We start from the raw sequence: 21095 nt of genomic DNA on the forward strand, positions 1-21095 counted from the left end.
CCCACATGGCTTTTGGGGGCCACATATTAATGTAGGTAAATGATGGCTACTATTAATGAGAATCTTTCACTTCCCATGTGTGATGTGCAGGGCTGAGTTCAATGATGTTTAATGACAAATACCTAATAATAGACTAGCATATAATAAGATTATTGAATGAGCAAGCTTTTAGCAGAAATTCCCCATTTGTTTAGAGTGCAAAGCTTTTCTGTGATTTAGAAGGTTTTTTTTTTTTTATATATATATATATATAATTTAAAATGGCATATGGCTGATATTTCTTAGGGATGGGTTGTCCTGGGATGCCTTGCAGTAGGGTTTGGACATATAAGTTTCATTGTGCGTCGTCCTGAAGTCATGTTTGCTGTGCCGGGGCCTGATATGGCTGTCTTTAACCTAGTAAGAGATTAGTTAAAGGTTGAAGGTCAGCTCTCAAAGGGGGGAAATAGTTCAGAAATAGTTATTAGCATCAGGCAAAAATGCCTTATATCAACATAATCATTGCAATTTAATGGACACTTTTAAGTAGTGCTGTCAAACGATTAATCACGATTAATCGCATCCAAAATAACCGTTTTTGTTTACATAATATATGTATGTGTGCTGTGTATATTTATTATGTATAAACACACACACACATGCATGTATATATTTCAGAAAAATATGTTGTGTTTATATATTAAATATATTTATTTATAATATAAATTATATGAATATAAATATAGACATGTAAATATTTTCAAAATATATACTGTATGTGCGTGTATTTATATATACATAATAAATATACACAGTACACACACATATTTTATGACATGGTTTTAACTAAATTTGGGTGGGAACAGTGTAAAAAAAAAAAAAACAGACCAATGTCTTTGTTCGCTTCTCATGGACTGGAGAATAAATGTAAAATTTTACCCGCTGAAGCTGACTAGGGCTCAGTTCCTGTCTTCTGGAGTTCAGGGGGACAAAATCTTTTTGCATGGTTGTAAGCATCCGATCCGACTCTACAAATACAAGTAGATTATGCGATAATCAATTACAGAGACTAACAACATAATTTACATTTCATATATTTTTATTTACTTTTATATTTTATATATGTTTTACATAGAGTATTTTTTATGTATATTGTTTAGTCTTTTTTTTTTTTAAGTCAGGTAACCTAAAAATGTTCTTTATGTAGTAACATTTAAATGAACTGCTTTTATTCTACTCAAAAACATGACTGAACCAACCTGGCAACATTCAGTTGCATCAGCAAAAAGCAATTTAGGGGTCCGATCAAGTAGAACTCTTTTAAAGTAAAAGCTGCCCATATACACTTTTTCACAGTGTAAGGTTAATGTGACGTAGGTCATTTTAGGTGATTATTGTGAAAATACAGGTTAGCAAACCAAAAGTACCTTGCTCAAGCAGCACGTGGCTAAGTGGGTAAACCGGTGGCTTGGGACGGAGCACTTCTTTGGATGGGAACTGCTCTTGTGATGCTGTGCTGTAGTATTTTCCAGCCAGATCAGGCCTCCCGAATGTAACATTGCTCAAAGTCCTGATACTGGGTCCATCCACATGCACTGGGAACTCTGAGCGGTTTATCTGATAAAACAAATATCCCTGAGTTAGAAACAACACGCTTTGTATTATTGTAATCTTTAGGCAAGAATAATTTGCAGCAGGTCACACATGCACCTCTGAGAGGAAGGACTGGTTCGTTGTTGACAGTCTCTCCTGGTTGCCTGTAAGTTTCTCTCCTTTGAACACAGAGCTGAGAGTCGGGCATCTGCGCTCCAGGTGAACAGGGCCTGGTAAAAACAAACTTATTAAAGTGACACACTTGATGAATATTTCATATGTTTACTTTTGGAAAACTTGTCATAAAATATAAAGGTAGCTACAGATTTTAAAACACTTCTGAATGTATTATATTAAGTAAAAATATTACATTTGATAAATGTGTTCAAATATTGCATTCCATTGATAATGTTTAATTAATATATTAAGTTCATGCTTTGACTCCTGTGGAAAATTACTGATATTCTGCACTGAAGACATTTTCTACGGCATAACGAAAGGTTATTGTGCATACTGCATTTGTGTGAAGGAAACTCCTCGGATGATTTTGTAATCCATTCATCATCATGAAGTTCCCGAAGCTTGAAAGGCTGAGGTTTCTTTCTCTTGTAAAGCAGAGTTTCAGGACTGTTGAAAACATAAACGTTACTGATTCTCCACATGGTTTCACATTTATTTATCTCAATATAACTATGCAGGCACGTGCACAGGTAGGGCTCAACCTGTGCAGAGCACATGCCCTTTTTGCCCTTACACTCCGAAGTGCCCTCTAGGTGTGATAAAATGTTATTTCTAGAGCTTGAATTTTCTATAATCAGGCTTGACACAATCCTATTGTTAAAATGTGGATGTTTTGTGTTGATGCTGCATCAGTACCTGTGGTCACCTGACTGTCTGAAAAAGCTGGAATAAGTTGTTTGCTTGTCTTGTATTTTATCTCGGTCTCCCATTGGTACAGCTGAATACTGAACTCGTTGCTGAATGAAATACAAATAAATAAATAAAATTATTGAACTGCATCTTTAATGGCACTCTCTGAAACCACCACCCAGGGCCGTCCTTAGCTGACGTGGGGCCCGGTGCGAGGTAGGGAGCGGGGCCCCCCTCGGTCTGTTCGCGATCGCGTTCCTGGGAGGGGGGGGATGTCCCCCTCGGTCCGTTCGCCGCACGGCCCGGTGCGACCGCACCAGTTGCACCCCCCTAAGGACGGCCCTGCCACCACCAAATGATTACTCTTGCTAAGTAATTAATTACTAGCTAATTACGTCTTCAACAGTGTAAGCTTATTGTACTAAATACTCTATTAATAAGTATTGGATTACTTATTACTTTTGAAATTCCATATCAACCTCAACCCGTTGAACAATACAAGAATAGACACTGACACAAAGAAACTGCTCTTTTAATTCTTTCAAATAAATAATAGGCTATAAAATGCATAAATTAACCAAAGGGAGATGAATGCATTAAAAACATACATTTTAACATTGTCTTAAATTTTGATGTTAAATCCACTATTGCTATTACATAATTGTTTAATAGTTTACACAGTATTTATTGCAATTAAATCAGAAGTAACTGTAATTAAATGACAGAAAAATTATGAGTAATCCCTTATTAAGTAATTAAATTACAGTAATGAATTACTTACAAATGCATTACACCCAAAACTGCAAATGATGTAGATTTACCTTCTCTATGGACTCCAGAGGAGAAAGAGGAGGACACCCGCTGTACAGGAACTGCTCTTGATAACTACAGTCATATCTGTTCTTTTTCTCCTGCCTTAGACTTGATCCAACACCTGATTGATAAAAAATAAAGCATCATCTGTTCAAAAAAGGCAAAAAACAAAAAGGTCAATGGACAATGTGAGTGTGCAGTACTGACCTGCGCTCCCTGGTTCCTTTGCAATAAGGATTGGAGACACCTCTTGTTTGGTGTAACTGGATCTGTATGTCGGCTCGGGATATTTTCCCTCCGGCACACTTATTCTGACTTTGGTAACTGGTCGAACAAGTTTGGCTTTAGACATGGGCAGGTACTTGAAATCAGAATGAGTGGTCACAAAGTCGCCACTCCTGTCCTCAGAAGTCATTTTAAAGTTTGTCCTTTGCATTGTGAGGTTGGTTATCTTAGGCTGAATGGCAGGGACGGAGGTTCTGTCAATGAGTCTAAAGTGGCTCTTGGTGGTGGATTGATAGATGCCATCTGGTTTATACAAAAATGGCAAATTTGAAATTCTTGAGCAATACATCACGGTTTTTTTTTTTTTGTTGCAGATTGCAGATAAAAAGTAAAAATGTTTGACTGAAGTCTTTTGAACGCTTTGAAGCAGCTGTTAATCACTGATCTCTGTAAACAATAATTCCAAATAGAACCGCAACGTCATAATAAGGCTGGTTCTTAGCCGGAGTGGGCGGGGCGACACAACAGACAATTTCATTGGTTCATAATACAGCAGCTGCTTGAGGATGCGCGCATTTCGTTGTGTACGATTTTGTGAATGATTTTGTCCGTATTACAGAAATATAAATGGGTCAGTCGGTAGTCTCTTATTATCTGTTTTGTAACCAGTGTAATAGGATCTGTCGGCTAATGTTATTGAACACTGAATGTTTCCAAAAGCATCGTAAAATCCATTGAAACCAATGGAGCTACAATCGATTTATGAAGCTTACGATGCTTTTGGGAAACGCAGCCCAGAATAAGCCTACTGAACACAGAATATACGAATATTTCAAACTTAATTATCCCGGATGTTTACATTAGGGCTTCACATTTCCGTCAGGACGGGCAGCACAAACTCAGGATTTTACGAACATTATAGCCTAATTTACTTTATTAGTAAGACATAGGACAGATTCGAAAGTAAGCGGCTGATTTTATATTTATTTATTTAGTCATTTATCAGACGCTTTTATCCAAAGCGACTTACAAACGAGGACAACAGAAGCAATCAATTGTAGTATTAAAACAACTAAAAACAGATCCAAAACTAAAAGCTAAAACGTTATAAATACTACTTATACACATTTTTTTAATAAATTAATTAAATAAAAATGACAAATGCATACAACAACATTTCAAAACTTAACATTTAAATGAAAAACAAAAAATAAAGCTAAAAACAATTCAAAATAGTAAAGAACAAAAGTTATAAGAGTATAATAATTATTCTAACATCACACTAAGCCAAACACCAAAAAAACTACTACGTGTATGTACAATCATACACACACACACACACACACACATATATATATATATATATATATATATATATATACATATATTTATATGAATATTTATTAACAGAATATTTTAATGAGCAATTGTGACAAATATAATATATATTAACGAGGTTATTTGTTGTCCATTGGATTGCAAGAAATGTTGAATTGACAAAGTTCTCTTGAATTACTTGTTACAAAGTGGAACAACGTTTACATAGAAAACTCCGATTCACATTTCTCTCAGGGGTGTTGCTAGGGTTGGGAGAGACAAGGAGCTTAGCCCCAATAAAAAAATTAATCATAATAATAATAATAATAAAAAAACCTGCCATTGTTTATTTAAAGTAGGCCTACATTTTTATTTTGTATTAAGTAAAATTCGAAACTATTAACATTTATTGACATATCACTTACTGATATAAAATTCTAATTTAACTTCATTTTGGAGTATTTATTTATTGCACAATGCACATTTCTTAATATAATGCCCAAAATGTGTTTTAATATCACTACTAATAAGGATTGTGTGATCTCTGTATAATATCGGTCTTTAAATGCAAGATATTTAAAGTGAACCTGAAGTATACTAGCAATAGTTCCACTTTAGCACAATTAAATATCTTTAGTTGGACTTCATCACTACTTCCACACAATTAAAGTGCATTAAACACAAAATCAGTTGTTCCGATTTAGCAGACTTTAGGTATACCAGTTTAGTATACCAAAAGTACAATTGCAGGGTATTTTTATTAAGCACATAAATATGTAGGCTACGAATACTTAGCACAAAATAAATGTATACGTTCTGTTATACTGAACCTCACTGACCACATCTTTGATGCTTTAAATTAAAATAATTTATTTGTGGATAAATGACCAACTTTATTTTTAAAATATAGATATCACTATCCCCCCACCATGATTCTGGAAAAAAATCTGACAACTAAACAAAATAACATGTAGTCTATTTAGTAGAGGTTCTAGTAAAAATTGCTGCAGTCTATTTACAATATTCGATATTCAACGAATTGTTAAAAAAATAAGTTGAACAAATGATTCAATGACTCGCTCATAGACATCACTTGTTTAATTCCTGAATGAATCAATGTTTTCTGAATGAATCTTTTTTAAAGTCACTTGTCTCCACCTGCTGGCATTGTGTTGTAATTGATACAATCTTTATTAGAAGCGTGAAGTCACTTTCAAAAAGGTGATTTATTCTATTTTGATCGCTACTGTAGACAATAGTGTTTATATCCGAACTATAAACTTTTATCCCAGTACTTCTGTGATTATTTTAAGGTTTGTAACACAGAAATAACGATACAAAATACTTTGTGAAACTGTTTCATATACTTTAACTGTTCTCTCTGGTCAGCGGCATGCAGTGCAAACGCATATTTGAATGTTAAAGTGAGATTCAGTGTTTTAATAGACATACTTGTGACTAGTGGGGGCGGGGCCGAGAGCCGTGGAAGGATAAAAGGAGGAGCTACGACAGTGAAAGACAAGAGAGGACCAGGCCTGGATTTTATTTTGTGTTTTGGTTCTGTTTGTATGCATGCTATTTTGTGTTTATTTTATTATTAAAGTTTTGTTTGAACATTCGTCGGTTCCCGCCTCCTTCTTCCCGTGACTACGAACTGTGTTACAATACTGTTGCTGAATGATTGTCATTTAGGATCAAGACTGCGTGGGTGATTGAATCTGTTTGCGATCTGGCTATTTGTTTAAATGTCCAAAACATAAAACGAGGGCTTCAAAGCTGTGTTTAGTTAATGAAGCAGCCAGCAGTGCAGACACGTTGGATTTGTAGTACTTGCAAAACAAATTGAAATGTATAAAACATATTTTATTTGTGAAGTGAATGGTCCATCTTTAAAAAGAGCAGGGGCTTTTGGCAAAACATCAGGGGCTTAAGCCCCAAAAGTCACCTCCCCCTGGTTTCTCTCATTTAGCCTAACGTTAATAAAATATTTTGTATATTTCTTAAATATTTACGTGAACACATAATAGCTACTTTTTGCTACAGATCAACTGTAATAATGGCATCCAACATAAATGCATTGTATTTCTCAAGCATTAAGTTTCTTTTATCTGTCACTCACTGTAGTTAAAGCTGATGATCCACTGATCCTGATGTGACCAGCTTTTGGGAGTCCACCATGACATAGGATGATGACTTCATCCGACCTACTGAATTTATTCATTTTTAAGACTTAATTGTTCCCTTATTAAAATGTTGTATCAGACCAAAAGGCTCTGGGTGAAAACTGTTCATGTCACATAACTTAGTATAGTATAGTATAGTATATATGAAATAAATTAATATCTATAACTATAAAAAAAATTCCATCATTTTTTTCTCATATTAAGTCTCTAAAATGTAAAAGCAAATATTATTATTGTTCCATACTTTTCCCCAGAAACGTTTTGTTTTGCTTTTTAAATCATGAATGTACATTTGCCTCTTAAAGGACATCCAGCATTTCATCTAAACTAGGCCTGCTGGACCACTAGCAAAAGCCAAATGTAATACAAAATAAGCCTAGAGTAATGATATGAAGAATATCAAAACAAAGCACCAGAATATTTAAGTGTAGTACTTGGATAATAATACCTACTGTAATTACGAAAATTAAAGGGGTCATATGATGCGATTTCAATATTTCCTTTCTCTTTGGAGTGTTACAAGCTCTTGGTGCATAAAGAAGATCTGTAAAGTTGCAAAGACTAAAGTCTCAAATCCAAAGAGATATTTACACAAAATACTGTTCTTTTTAGCAGCATCATATGACCTTTTTAAAAGTTTAACACCTGGAATGTAAACTCCAGTCCGGGTTTCTCGCAGCTCCGCTGGCGCGGGATAGACAGACTCCAGTCCGTGTTTTCCGTTGAGCCGCTAGCGCGGGGTGTGGCGCGGGCCGTTAAACACGTCCATGAAGCGCCACTGCCCCGGATCACATCGCCGCTCTTGGCCCCCAACTCAAAATATTACATTCAAATACAATTTACCGTCATTTAACTAAGCTAAGCGCTGTAACACCAGCCACCTCCGTATGCTGTGCTTTAGAAACTACTTGAGCAGTATTTGTTTCTGTTAAGACCTGTGCTTGTGAGGTTTACAACACGTCCTTGGGGTTTTAGCAGCATTTATTATGGTGACTTTGTTTCTGCGTTTGTTGCCACAGTAAACCCGTGGTAAGCTGTCATTAACAAAATAAATGCCAGAAAGATCTTAACAAAGATCTCAGTAACTTAGCACTTTACTCAAGTAGAAATAACTATTAGGACCTGTGGTATTTTAGCAGAAACGGTTATCATTGTGAAAAGAGTGCACTTAACTGTATTGAATGTGCACTTGTTGTGTACTTTAAATTGTAAAAGTAGCCTATATTTAAAAAAAAAAAAAAGTGCTTCAGATAAACTGTAATACATTTTCACTTAATTGCAAATAACGTGCTATTAAGTGTCTGAAAACATTGCATTCAGTTTGCACGTAAATGTTTTCTTTTATTTCCATAAGTATATTATTTCCATTATTCGTCATTTGTGACCCTGGACCACAAAACCAGTCATTAGGGTCAATTTTTTTAAATTGAGATTTAGGGCTACGCACATTCATCTGAAAGCTGAATAAATAGGCTAAGCTTTCCATTGATGTATGGTTTGTTAGGATAGGACAATATTTAGCCGAGACACAACTATTTGAAAATCTGGAATCTGAGGGTGCAAAAAAAAAATAAAATTCTTGAGAAAATTGCCTTTAAAGTTGTCCAAATGAAGTCCTTAGCAATTCATATTACTAATCAAAAAGGAAGGTTTGATATATTTACAGTAAGAAATTTACAAAATATCTTCATGGAACATGTGGCGCGGTAGTAAAACAAAAGACAGTCGACCATAGCTGAACCTTCATTATAGTGGATATTATTTTGTTGGAGTTTATTGTTTTCTCATCGCATGAACTCGATTTCCTCAGTATTGTCTACATTGTTCAGAAGACCATTATTTGGACCGAAATTACATGAAAGGAGCCTGATACTGGACAGTGAGTAACTTATTGTGAAATGAGTTAGCCTCCGAGCTAATAGCCTGCCAGACCATATTATAGCACTGGAACGACTACACGTAAACGTTTCCGGGTTCCTACGCATTGCTTCATAAGTCTGGCAATACAGGAGATATTTCAGGTACTTTATTGTGATTTAAAAGCTCAAGTGTAACAAACTGGCATGAATGTGACGGACTGTGTGGCGCGGGCCGTTAAACACGTCCATGAAGCGCCACTGCCCCGGATCACATCGCCGCTCTTGGCCCCCAACTCAAAATATTACATTCAAATACAATTTACCGTCATTTAACTAAGCTAAGCGCTGTAACACCAGCCACCTCCGTATGCTGTGCTTTAGAAACTACTTGAGCAGTATTTGTTTCTGTTAAGACCTGTGCTTGTGAGGTTTACAACACGTCCTTGGGGTTTTAGCAGCATTTATTATGGTGACTTTGTTTCTGCGTTTGTTGCCACAGTAAACCCGTGGTAAGCTGTCATTAACAAAATAAATGCCAGAAAGATCTTAACAAAGATCTCAGTAACTTAGCACTTTACTCAAGTAGAAATAACTATTAGGACCTGTGGTATTTTAGCAGAAACGGTTATCATTGTGAAAAGAGTGCACTTAACTGTATTGAATGTGCACTTGTTGTGTACTTTAAATTGTAAAAGTAGCCTATATTTAAAAAAAAAAAAAAGTGCTTCAGATAAACTGTAATACATTTTCACTTAATTGCAAATAACGTGCTATTAAGTGTCTGAAATGTCTGAAAACAGTTTGCACGTAAATGTTTTCTTTTATTTCCATAAGTATATTATTTCCATTATTCGTCATATTCGTCATTTGACCACAAAACCAGTCATTAGGGTCAATTTTTTTAAATTGAGATTTAGGGCTACACACATTCATCTGAAAGCTGAATAAATAGGCTAAGCTTTCCATTGATGTATGGTTTGTTAGGATAGGACAATATTTAGCCGAGACACAACTATTTGAAAATCTGGAATCTGAGGGTGCAAAAAAAAAAAAAAATTCTTGAGAAAATTGCCTTTAAAGTTGTCCAAATGAAGTCCTTAGCAATTCATATTACTAATCAAAAAGGAAGGTTTGATATATTTACAGTAAGAAATTTACAAAATATCTTCATGGAACATGATCTTTACTTAATATCCTAATGATTTTTGGCATAAAACAGAAAAATCGATAATTTTGACCCATGCAATGTATTGTAGGCTACAAATATACCCAAGTGACTTAAGACTGGTTTTGTGCTCCAGGGTCACATTTTATAAAATGCAGTAAAGTGCGTAATGATGACATTAACGTCACACGAGTGCAAATGTTTTATTTAGCAGGATGCTTGATATTGAGGAATTGTTTCATTGCAGGGTTGATGTTTACGGTGCAAGCGTCCCATTTTTGCGGGAACCGCAGAGCCTCCGTGTGGGGCTAGAGGACCATGCCGGATACTGGACAGTGAGTAACTTATTGTGAAATGAGTTAGCCTCCGAGCTAATAGCCTGCCAGACCATATTATAGCACTGGAACGACTACACGTAAACGTTTCCGGGTTCCTACGCATTGCTTCATAAGTCTGGCAATACAGGAGATATTTCAGGTACTTTATTGTGATTTAAAAGCTCAAGTGTAACAAACTGGCATGAATGTGACGGACTGTGTGGCGCGGGCCGTTAAACACGTCCATGAAGCGCCACTGCCCCGGATCACATCGCCGCTCTTGGCCCCCAACTCAAAATATTACATTCAAATACAATTTACCGTCATTTAACTAAGCTAAGCGCTGTAACACCAGCCACCTCCGTATGCTGTGCTTTAGAAACTACTTGAGCAGTATTTGTTTCTGTTAAGACCTGTGCTTGTGAGGTTTACAACACGTCCTTGGGGTTTTAGCAGCATTTATTATGGTGACTTTGTTTCTGCGTTTGTTGCCACAGTAAACCCGTGGTAAGCTGTCATTAACAAAATAAATGCCAGAAAGATCTTAACAAAGATCTCAGTAACTTAGCACTTTACTCAAGTAGAAATAACTATTAGGACCTGTGGTATTTTAGCAGAAACGGTTATCATTGTGAAAAGAGTGCACTTAACTGTATTGAATGTGCACTTGTTGTGTACTTTAAATTGTAAAAGTAGCCTATATTTAAAAAAAAAAAAAAGTGCTTCAGATAAACTGTAATACATTTTCACTTAATTGCAAATAACGTGCTATTAAGTGTCTGAAAACATTGCATTCAGTTTGCACGTAAATGTTTTCTTTTATTTCCATAAGTATATTATTTCCATTATTCGTCATTTGTGACCCTGGACCACAAAACCAGTCATTAGGGTCAATTTTTTTAAATTGAGATTTAGGGCTACACACATTCATCTGAAAGCTGAATAAATAGGCTAAGCTTTCCATTGATGTATGGTTTGTTAGGATAGGACAATATTTAGCCGAGACACAACTATTTGAAAATCTGGAATCTGAGGGTGCAAAAAAAAAATAAAATTCTTGAGAAAATTGCCTTTAAAGTTGTCCAAATGAAGTCCTTAGCAATTCATATTACTAATCAAAAAGGAAGGTTTGATATATTTACAGTAAGAAATTTACAAAATATCTTCATGGAACATGATCTTTACTTAATATCCTAATGATTTTTGGCATAAAACAGAAAAATCGATAATTTTGACCCATGCAATGTATTGTAGGCTACAAATATACCCAAGTGACTTAAGACTGGTTTTGTGCTCCAGGGTCACATTTTATAAAATGCAGTAAAGTGCGTAATGATGACATTAACGTCACACGAGTGCAAATGTTTTATTTAGCAGGATGCTTGATATTGAGGAATTGTTTCATTGCAGGGTTGATGTTTACGGTGCAAGCGTCCCATTTTTGCGGGAACCGCAGAGCCTCCGTGTGGGGCTAGAGGACCATGTTCCGTCCTGGAGGAGAGAGAGACTTCCAGACGTCGGTTCGTAGGATGGGGACGTCCCTGCTCTTCCAGCTGTCGGTTCATGAGCGAGAGTTGGACCTCGTGTTTCTTGACCACAGCTATGCCAAACCCTGGAACGCCCACCCGGATGCCAGCAGCGTGCGGCCCACCCGCATGCTGTTCGTCACCCCGCGGCGGCAGCCGGAGCCTTCTGTGTGAGTGAAGAATATCAGAAGGATATCTTTTACCTTGTTTGCTCTTGTAATTGACATCTGTTTTGAGTGATCTGATCACAAGTTATCAAACGAGGCAGCTGTTCACACCTGCTATCAACATCTCTGCCCCTTACCATAGCCGCCTGCGAGCTTCAGTGTAAATATTGAGTCAAAATCAATTTGAGCGCGATTTAAACCCGGATGATTATAAACACTCTAATGGCGCTTTTCCACTGCATGGTACGGCACGGTACGGCCCGAGCCGAACCGTGTCGTACCGTACTGAGCCGTGCCGAGCCGAGTCGTACAACGCAGTGGAAAAGCGCCATAAGTTCATCTGCTTTGGGAAAGCTAGCGTGTCTCCGACATACTGATAATAACACTCGTTGCCTTCTCTAGTGCAGCTCAACCAGGTCTCGTCCCATTCGTCGATATTTGTGATATCACAAATCCCAGAAAATATGCGTTGTAGTCCAAACGAGTCGTTCGTTGTAGTTTTTGAAAGTGATTTCTGTTAAATAAAATATCTCCTTTTGAAGTGGACTTTGAGCTCTGTAACTTTGCAGATCTTTTTTTATTCTCAAACAGTAACATTACAGACTAACTAAAGTTTACAAAGTGAAAAAGCATAATAGGACCCCGTTTTTGAAAGTCGGCGCTTTAAATAGGCTAAATAAAGCTTTTTATTTCATTGATTTTTATTGATGACTGCAGTGTTAATATTTTAATTATAGGCCTATAATTAATTGTATAATAGACCTGTTTTAAAATAACTTTTTTAAAACATTTTAATTGAGGAGCAAATAGCCTTATCTTTTGTAATCCTCGCAGCGCATCAGTTATGCGGTAATATTGCGGGGAAAATTTATTGTAATTTTAATTTAATAATACAATTTTATAATAAAAGTAACTTAATAATAATAGGCCTAATAAAAATAAGAATGTAACAGGGCTACATTAATTGGAAATGCCAAATCCTCTTAATATTCCCAATAACTGATGTTTTCGACGAGGCTATCGTTGATACAAGATCCTCGTCTTTCGACGCACCCCAGCACAGGGAGGTTATCGCGGGGCAGACAGCACGTTGCCTATTACGTCGTTTGGGATGCCTCGTTGAGCGCAGTAGCACTGAGAACATTATATTTCACACACTTTAAGCTCTTTTATTTTACCGAAAGCCTCGTACTGAACGGTTCAATACGAATACGTGTGTCGTTACACCCCTACTAATCAAGCATGTCTAATTAATCGAAATCATGAAACTTGTACAATCTAACAATTTATTAAAAGTTTATCAAAAGTTAAATTTTTTGGGCCCATATGATGTTATATTTTTTCAGTATTATCTTTTTCCCCAAATTCTGTGTTTTCTGTTTTAATTTTTCCATTTCAGTGGTTTAATTATTTTTTTAATAATCAAAAGACACATCTAATCTAACTGAATTCCTGCAGTTTTATCATTTGAATCATTTAGTATAATTTTTACAATAATAGACCTTAATCGGGTGTATTTAATTTTTTTAAATTGTATATAAATTTATTATCAAAAATGTTTGTAATCAAAAGAAGGCATAAAATATGAACAATTTGTGAATGAATGAAAAGTTTTTTTAAGCATAATGAAATGAAATTTTATTTTTTGGTAAACGAGGTGTTGCACAACAGCGGTTGTTCTGAAATTATAGGGCCCTAGACATTTTAAGCTAGTTAACTGTTTATCAGTATACGTATATAAAGTCATAATATATAATGGGTTGTGATGTTATCTGCTACAGCGATTCGGACATTTCCATCGACGTAGAGATGGTCACACCCACTCCAATGCCTCTCTATGACAATCAGAAAGCCCGCAGTGTGATGAACGAGTGTGAACGTCATGTTCTGTTTGCTCGAACCATCGCTGATGGACCACCTCCTCCCGATGATTGGGAAGAACACATCAACAAGTAAGAAAAGCTGCTGACAGGTCACTACAAGATTGCAGATATATGAGAACGAGGGAGCTCATATAAAAATATAGTTTTCCTCTTACATCAGAGATGTTTTGTTTGTGATCAAATTTTCTTCAATCTGTTTTAGAGCTGGCTGGTCATTGGCTCAGAACAAGCTCTTCAATAAAGTATTGAAAGCACTGCATGCAGAAAGACTCCGCAGACTGGCCAATGAGGGTGTGAGTTTTCAAAACTGGGTTTAACTTGCATGCTCTGTTTTGTTCAGTTAAATGTAAGAGTTGCTGTTTATCAAAGGCTGTTTCACTGGCTGTAATAGTGGTGGTCTTAGACTGCATACTTGAAGTCTTTTCAGGTCCTAAGTAGGCATGGGCCAGTATGAGATTTTGACGGTATCATAACCTTAAGCAAAAATATCACGGTTTCACAGTATCATGGTATTGTTTTTACAGCTCTAAAATGTGTTATTTTTAAATGACTGGGTAGAAAAAAAAAAAAAACTTTTTCCGCTGAACACAATATATTTTGTTTTTGAGCAACATACAGAATATTAGGAACAGTAGAATGTTTATTTTTCTTTGATTTGTTTCCTAAAAAGAAGAAAAATAAAGACTGACATCTTTATTTAACCTAAATCTGTAAGTACAGTTATTTAATTTTAGTTATATAATTTGTATACATATCATTTATATCATTTCATATCATTTAGTTATATAATTTCATTTACATAATTTGATTGAATAATAACCCAATTTGAAGCAAAAACTGAATGTTCTGACTAGCTTTGTGAAATTATACTACATGCCTGAATGAAGCAAACAAACAGCAGAAGCTCTGAATGAGACGCAGATCCACTCGCTGACAGTAGGAGGCGCTTCTGGAACACCAGATACGGCGTTTGAGTCCAGAACAGAGACGAGTTGCTTGCAATAAGACAAAAAATGGGCGGTTGCCGATCGCATAAGTTCCAGGGGAAGCTCCTTAGTTCGGCCGTCCTACACCGTACACACGTGACTGACCGCTCGCTCGCACCAACAGGAGGAGGAGGGACATGTTACTCTCTACACTGCACTCAACCTGAGGGATTCCTACACTTTCAGTCTTTGAGGAGACATGAAAAACAGCGCATACCGCAGGAACGGTGTAACGGAAAATATTAGCGTGAAACCGTGAAATTTTCAAATCGCGGTATACCTTGAAACCGGTAATCGGCCCATGCCTAGTCCGAAGATGTGTACCTGATCACTTCTTACCCAAACCTGATGTGCGTAAATTATTTTTTTAAACAAAAGAAAAACCCAGCCCGAGTTGATAAAATATGAAATCCCACATCAGATCTTCCTCTCTTTTTTTGAAGGTAAAATTCATTCTCTGATCCTCCTCACCACTTTAGGTTTGGTCATTTACAGATTTACAGACAACAGAGAAAGAAAATAATTATAGTCATTTTTTATTTTTTATAATAAAATATTTTTTACAAATCTGGGTCTTCTCAAGACCTCTATTTGGTAAAACCACATTTATTTCAAATTGCTGAGGCCCGATCACAATATATTTTTCCGTATCATACTGTATTGATGGTATTTATCATGATGTTCATTAATGGGGAGGAAATGCTTTCCACTTTGCTTATTAGGCATTGACAATGAATTTAAACATAACTTGTTTCTTTACAATTAAACTATTTTAATTTAGGGCCCTATGAAATCTGTTTTATTTTCTTCTAAATTCTTTGTTTTCCATTTTATTTTTCTGGATTCTGTGTTTTATGATTTATTACAAATTTATCATCAAAAGGTGTCTAATGAAATGAAATAATTCAACTTTAACAATTTAATCGATCTTTTAAATTTTAATCAAATGAAAGTATAGCAATTAATTTGGATGAAATTTACCTTGGTTACATGATATTCCTTAAAAATAATAATAATATGTTGAGAAGTACATTTTAGTATATAGTAGTAAAATATTTCTGTCATAATTTCTTCAAGTTAAACCCAACTTTGACATGTGATGAAGGTCTTCCAGTTTTAATTGTGTATTTGAAAACTCTAGAGATGAAGTTCATGTCCTGATATATTGAGATGCAGATGCTGAAAACACTGTCAGTGTCACATGTGTTTGAGTTTGTGTGTCAGATGAATCTAAGCCATTCATTCACACAGAGACCCACAGATCATGCAGACTTAACAGCGACATGCACAGACTGGCTGCTGTTGCCTTTATTTCTGCTGTGTGATAGACTGTTAAATGTCCAGAGCTTATCATCATCAATATAAATTTTATCAAGATCTCGATATGATATTGTTTATCATCCAGCCCTACTAATGTCAGTATCAGTTTAATGTCAACAACAAAAGATATGAGATCCATTGTTCCCTTTTAAAAGTTGATAATCCTATTTGTTTAGCTATGCATGATTATTTTCTTAGATTAGATTATTTGCTTGTAGTGAATTGTTTTTGTCCCTGCTGTCAGATCAGACCTGCCATGAAACCAAATGAGAAACATGATGATGGATAGATGGTTGTTCTAATGCAAACGTTCTCTCACTCACTCTGTGTCTCTGCTCTTCACAGGCTTGTAATGAACCTGTCTTACGCAGGATAGCTGTGGATAAATGTGCTCGTAAGGTCCGCCATGCTCTGGCCAGCATCAACTGGGACATAAAGCTGACACATTGGCTTCACAGCACACTTGTGGAGTCTTTGAGTCTTGCTATGCTGGCGGCTTACCTTGATGTATTGCAGACACTCAAAAGCAAGGTGGGATGTTTTATTATTATATTACCACTGTTTGTGTAGGGTCCATAGCAGGAGGTTACAGAAGACTGTTTTTATTCTCTTGTGACATCTCCACATTTCTCCTTTTAGGTACCATCCCTGATCGACAAGATGTTGCTGTCATCCTCTGTAAAAACAGGAGCGGCAGGGTCTGAGGCTCTTTCTCTGCTCCTTAAGCGGCCATGGGACCCTGCTGTGGGTGTGCTATCACACAACAAACCAGTATGTACTGCACTTTTTGTTGCTTTAGTTCCTCATCCCTATACTGTATCATATTTGATATATTAGATTTTTAAAGGGGTCATATGATGCGATTTCAATTTTTCCTTTCTCGTTGGAATGTTACAAGCTCTTGGTGCATAAAGAAGCTCTGTAAAGTTGCAAAGACTAAAGTCTCAAATCCAAAGAGATATTCTTTATAAAAGTTAAGAGTTAACCGCGCCTACCTAAAACGGCTCGTTCTAACACGCCCCCACATATCTACCTCACTATGTGGGAAGATTTGCATAACGCCGCCCAAATGTTCACGCAAAGAAAGAAGGCGTAACTTTTATTCTCGCTGTAGTATTGTTGTTAAAAATCGACGTGTTTCAGAAAGGCGGGGCATAGAGGAGAAACAACAATGTACAGTATGTGGAAAATAATGTGTTTTTTAAACCTTAAACCGCATAAACACATTTCATTACACCAAATACACAAAATAATGTTCTTTTTAGCAACGTCATATGACCCCTTTAAGGCATCTAAATGATCAACACGTTCAAAGCTTTCCAAATAAAACTGTTGTATGCAATCTACTACATGCCTTCTGTCATCCGATTAGTAGTTCATACATTTTTGGCAAATAAAAGGTATCTAGTAGAGGTGCAACGGTTCTCTGTAAAAAATCGAACCGTACGGTTCTCCACACACAGTTCGGCATGCACTAGGACCGCGGTTCAACTTAAATCTGACAATGCATCTGTAAGGTTTGTTAGAGTTCGGCTAATGCATGTTTCTGTTGATGGATACAAATTCTGGCTTCCCAATAAATTACAACAAGTGCGATGAGAGAAAAAAAACAATACGTGGACAAACCAGTCACTCCTTGTTCAATGCGAGTGCTGTATGCTGGAATAACTCATTTATGCTGTCATCACGTGTTGATAGCGCAGATGAGACCTGAACAGCACACATTGCTATCTGTGTTTAAACTAAACTCATTTAAGCCTTGCCAGTTTAAATATTAAAGAGCCAGAAGACGCGAACTCGCGCGCGCAGTCAGAAGATCTGTGTGTGCGCTCATCCGAAGCATGTGAACCCGCGTCTCAGAATGCGCGCAAATATTAAGCTCTCTTTGAAGTATTGTGCTTGAATGGACAAATTCACACAAAAATTATGTCAAAATGCCTGTCTTGGTGAGTATCCTCGCAGAAATAGTCAGCTGAACAAACAGTATCTGTGCACTGGATCAGTGCGTTCTCTTAAAGTGACAGCACTTTCTTAAAGTTAATTAAACAGCAACAACACGGAACTATCTCACTGCTCTTGATTGAATAACTTTTGTAACTTTAAGGAATACATTTTAATTTATACAGTCAAATATGCAATGTAGTTTTACATTTGATTACTTTATTCAATTTCTGTACCTAAAAACTGTTAGACCTACCTAAAAAAACTGAAAAGCACTATTTATTTTATTTGTATCTTCGCTCTATTGCATTTATTTGTGCTGTTGCTTGTAGTTAGATTATTTGTTCTTATTTTCTTTATTTTTATTTGACAATATGGTTTTTTCCCTAAACATAGCACATACGAATCGTACCGAAACAGTGACTCTAAAACCGTGATACAAACCGAACCGTGAGTAAGTTGAACCGTTGCACCCCTAGTATCTAGTAAAAGGTGTAGTTTCTTTTAGTATAACTGTAAAAATGTCCCCTTTCAGGTTGTGGTTCATGGTGCATTGCATTATTTGTTTGAATATGAATTTGTATCCGCATATGCACCAAATTGTTTGTTTGTGGTAGGATTTCTGTAATATAAAAGACTTTAACTGAAAATGTCTGTTTTCTGAATCTAATCTGAATATTTATGTTTATTTTTTCAGAGTAAACTTCCTGGATCCCCCCTGATCCTGATAGCTCCATCAGGACCAACAAACCCTGCCTTCTCTACCTCTCGACGAATGAGATTCTGGCAATCTCAGCTCTCCTGTCTAGGGAAGGTATGCAAAATCACAGGCAAATACAGCTGTCACGAACACTTTGATTTTGTGTTCATCATTATTTCTGATTTAGGCTTGGTTTCATTTAGATTAGCATCATTTGTAAATAAAATATTGTATTAATGTTATCATTCTTGCATTCATAGAGTGATTTTAGGTTCTGATTCAAATAAAACTGATTTAGTGTTTTGTTTTTGGTGATTCAGGTCATTCCCATTAACGTTCATGTGGGCAGTGGAGCCAACATCGGAATCACGCAGTGTTTAGAGCACATGATCAGCACAGTCAGAGGAAAAGTTATTGAGGTACAAAACAACACACAGGACTAGCTAGCCAATTACACTTTTGCTTTACAGGAAAATATATGGTAACACTTTATTTTAAGGTGTCCTTGTTACACAGGTTACATGCGCTTACTATTATAATAACATTAAATTATGCAGGTTAACCCTAAATCAAACCCTAATCCTAACTCTAACCGTATAGTAAGTACATGTAGTTAATTAATTTTACTCAGTACTTAAATGTATACATACACTGTGACAAGGACACTTTAAAATAGTGTAACCAAGTATATAAATCAGCAATGTGATTTTTCTGTAGCCTATTTCTGTATTGTCTGATCTCAGGCATATGATTCATGTGAACTGCATATATGAGGAAAATTGGCTGCATTTTCAAATACATTTAAAATGCATTTATTTTATGCATAGTGTAGCTTTCAACAGCACCATTAAAAAAAGAAAAAGAATATATATATATATATATATATATATATATACTGTATATGTGTGTATATACATATATATATACACTGAACAAAATAATAAACGCAACATTTTTTTTTGCCCCCATTTTTCACGAGCTGAACTCAAAGATCTAAGACTTAGTTTCTTTATATTCTTAAAACTCCGCACACATTTATTATTTGTCATTGTGTTTTAAATTATTCTGTTCTTGCCATAAAATGAATCTTAGGTGATGACATAGCAAATAATAAATAAATTATGAGGTGTATTTAAAGATTTGTTTATTTTTTGCTCTAGGTTCACAGTCACTTTCCTCACAAGCCGATCATCTTGGTGGGCTGGAATGTGGGCTCATTGGTCTCTTGTCATGTAAGTCTCTCTTAACATTAGTTTTCTGAATTGTAGCCTATGATCAGCTGTAAAATGATGAATTTATAGATGTCTGTGTTTGCGTCCAGGTGTCCCTTATGGAGTATGTGACTGCTGTTGTGTGTTTAGGTTTCCCTCTCCAAACCGTCAATGGGCCCCGAGGGGTAAGAGGAAACAGTTCATAGTTTCTCACTGCTTTTTGCCATGATGAGCAGCATGAAAACATTTAGCAGATACATTAGCATTGCTGGCTGAAGTATAAAGTTTGTATTGTGTTTGTCAGGATGTTGATGATCCGCTGTTGGACATAAAGACTCCAGTGCTGTTTGTGGTCGGTAGGAACGCTCTTCAGGGCAGTCCTGAGAACATGGAGGAGTTCAGGGAGAAGATTCAGGCTGATAACAGCATGGTAGTTGTTGGAGGGTCAGATGACAACTTGAGGTTTGTGTCTTCAGACATTCACACGTGTGTCTAGACATGAAAGAAGGGCTGGGCGATAAATTCGGTAACGATAATTATCACAATATAATTTTCCCCGATAAAACGATATGAAGAGTTTGATAAATGTTCGATATAATGTTTATGTGCCAAAAGTGGAACTAAACCGCGTGACTCATTTGAATCGCACCACACGGACCGTTTATTCGCTCGAATCACAGTTCGAACTGCTGCGCGGCACGAGCTCACTAGTGCAGACGTGTTTCAGTGCTGTGAGATCCAGCTGTGAAGCGTGAATCAGAGAAAAACACAAATGACTTAAACGATGAAACCACGCTGACAAACAGCAGAAACACTGTGCGCAACGATAGAGTCAGGAAGCTTTTCAATCTACAAATCGTCATCATTTACCATGGATTTGCTGTAGTAACACTAACTGCATTGTGGTATTGTCAGAAATGTGGGTATTTGTATCGAATTTTATTACATTATTAATGGAGACATGAATTAAATGTATTAAAGGGGTCATATGATGCGATTTCAATTTTTCCTTTCTCTTTGAAGTGTTACAAGCTCTTGGT

General features: G+C 36.2%; 2 protein-coding genes across 8 annotated transcripts in view; one reads left to right on the forward strand and one right to left on the reverse strand.

Moving 5' to 3' along the window:
- Window positions 1-255: 255 nt before the first annotated feature.
- LOC107661345 (uncharacterized) lies at window positions 256-3829 on the reverse strand. Its single transcript, XM_016450868.1, has 8 exons — window positions 3463-3829; window positions 3264-3376; window positions 2449-2549; window positions 2087-2199; window positions 1690-1802; window positions 1407-1596; window positions 919-1007; window positions 256-396 (listed from the first exon to the last, which is right to left on the reverse strand). Exons 1-8 carry the CDS (start codon window positions 3827-3829, stop codon window positions 256-258), a joined length of 1227 nt encoding a protein of 408 aa, XP_016306354.1.
- A 4854-nt stretch (window positions 3830-8683) lies between these two features.
- The window catches only part of LOC107661339 (KAT8 regulatory NSL complex subunit 3-like), a 30070-nt gene continuing 17658 nt past the window's right edge, over window positions 8684-21095 (forward strand). For 4 of the 7 annotated variants that reach the window (XM_016450858.1, XM_016450863.1, XM_016450862.1 and 1 more), the window contains exons 1-12: window positions 8684-8859; window positions 10252-10318; window positions 11799-12017; window positions 13796-13966; window positions 14100-14190; window positions 16549-16734; window positions 16843-16974; window positions 18842-18958; window positions 19165-19263; window positions 20005-20076; window positions 20166-20240; window positions 20360-20517. In XM_016450858.1, the coding sequence (XP_016306344.1) occupies window positions 11803-12017; window positions 13796-13966; window positions 14100-14190; window positions 16549-16734; window positions 16843-16974; window positions 18842-18958; window positions 19165-19263; window positions 20005-20076; window positions 20166-20240; window positions 20360-20517 (1316 nt within the window). In that variant the 5' untranslated portion in view covers window positions 8684-8859; window positions 10252-10318; window positions 11799-11802. The other 3 variants (XM_016450859.1, XM_016450860.1, XM_016450861.1) reach the window with 3 other exon arrangements.

Source organism: Sinocyclocheilus anshuiensis, unplaced genomic scaffold, assembly GCF_001515605.1.
Source record: "Sinocyclocheilus anshuiensis isolate Anshui unplaced genomic scaffold, SAMN03320099.WGS_v1.1 scaffold703, whole genome shotgun sequence".
Lineage (NCBI taxonomy): Eukaryota > Metazoa > Chordata > Actinopteri > Cypriniformes > Cyprinidae > Sinocyclocheilus > Sinocyclocheilus anshuiensis.

Bases quoted from the DNA above. Each gene is read 5' to 3' on its own strand.
- LOC107661345 (XM_016450868.1), bottom strand. From the start codon at position 3,829: ATGTATTGCTCAAGAATTTCAAATTTGCCATTTTTGTATAAACCAGAT. The intron at 2,550-3,263 runs GTAAATCTACAT...TATTTCATTCAG, and splicing joins CTCTGGAGTCCATAGAGAAG to CAACGAGTTCAGTATTCAGC. The intron at 1,597-1,689 runs GTGCATGTGTGA...TTGTTTTATCAG, and splicing joins ACCAGTCCTTCCTCTCAGAG to ATAAACCGCTCAGAGTTCCC.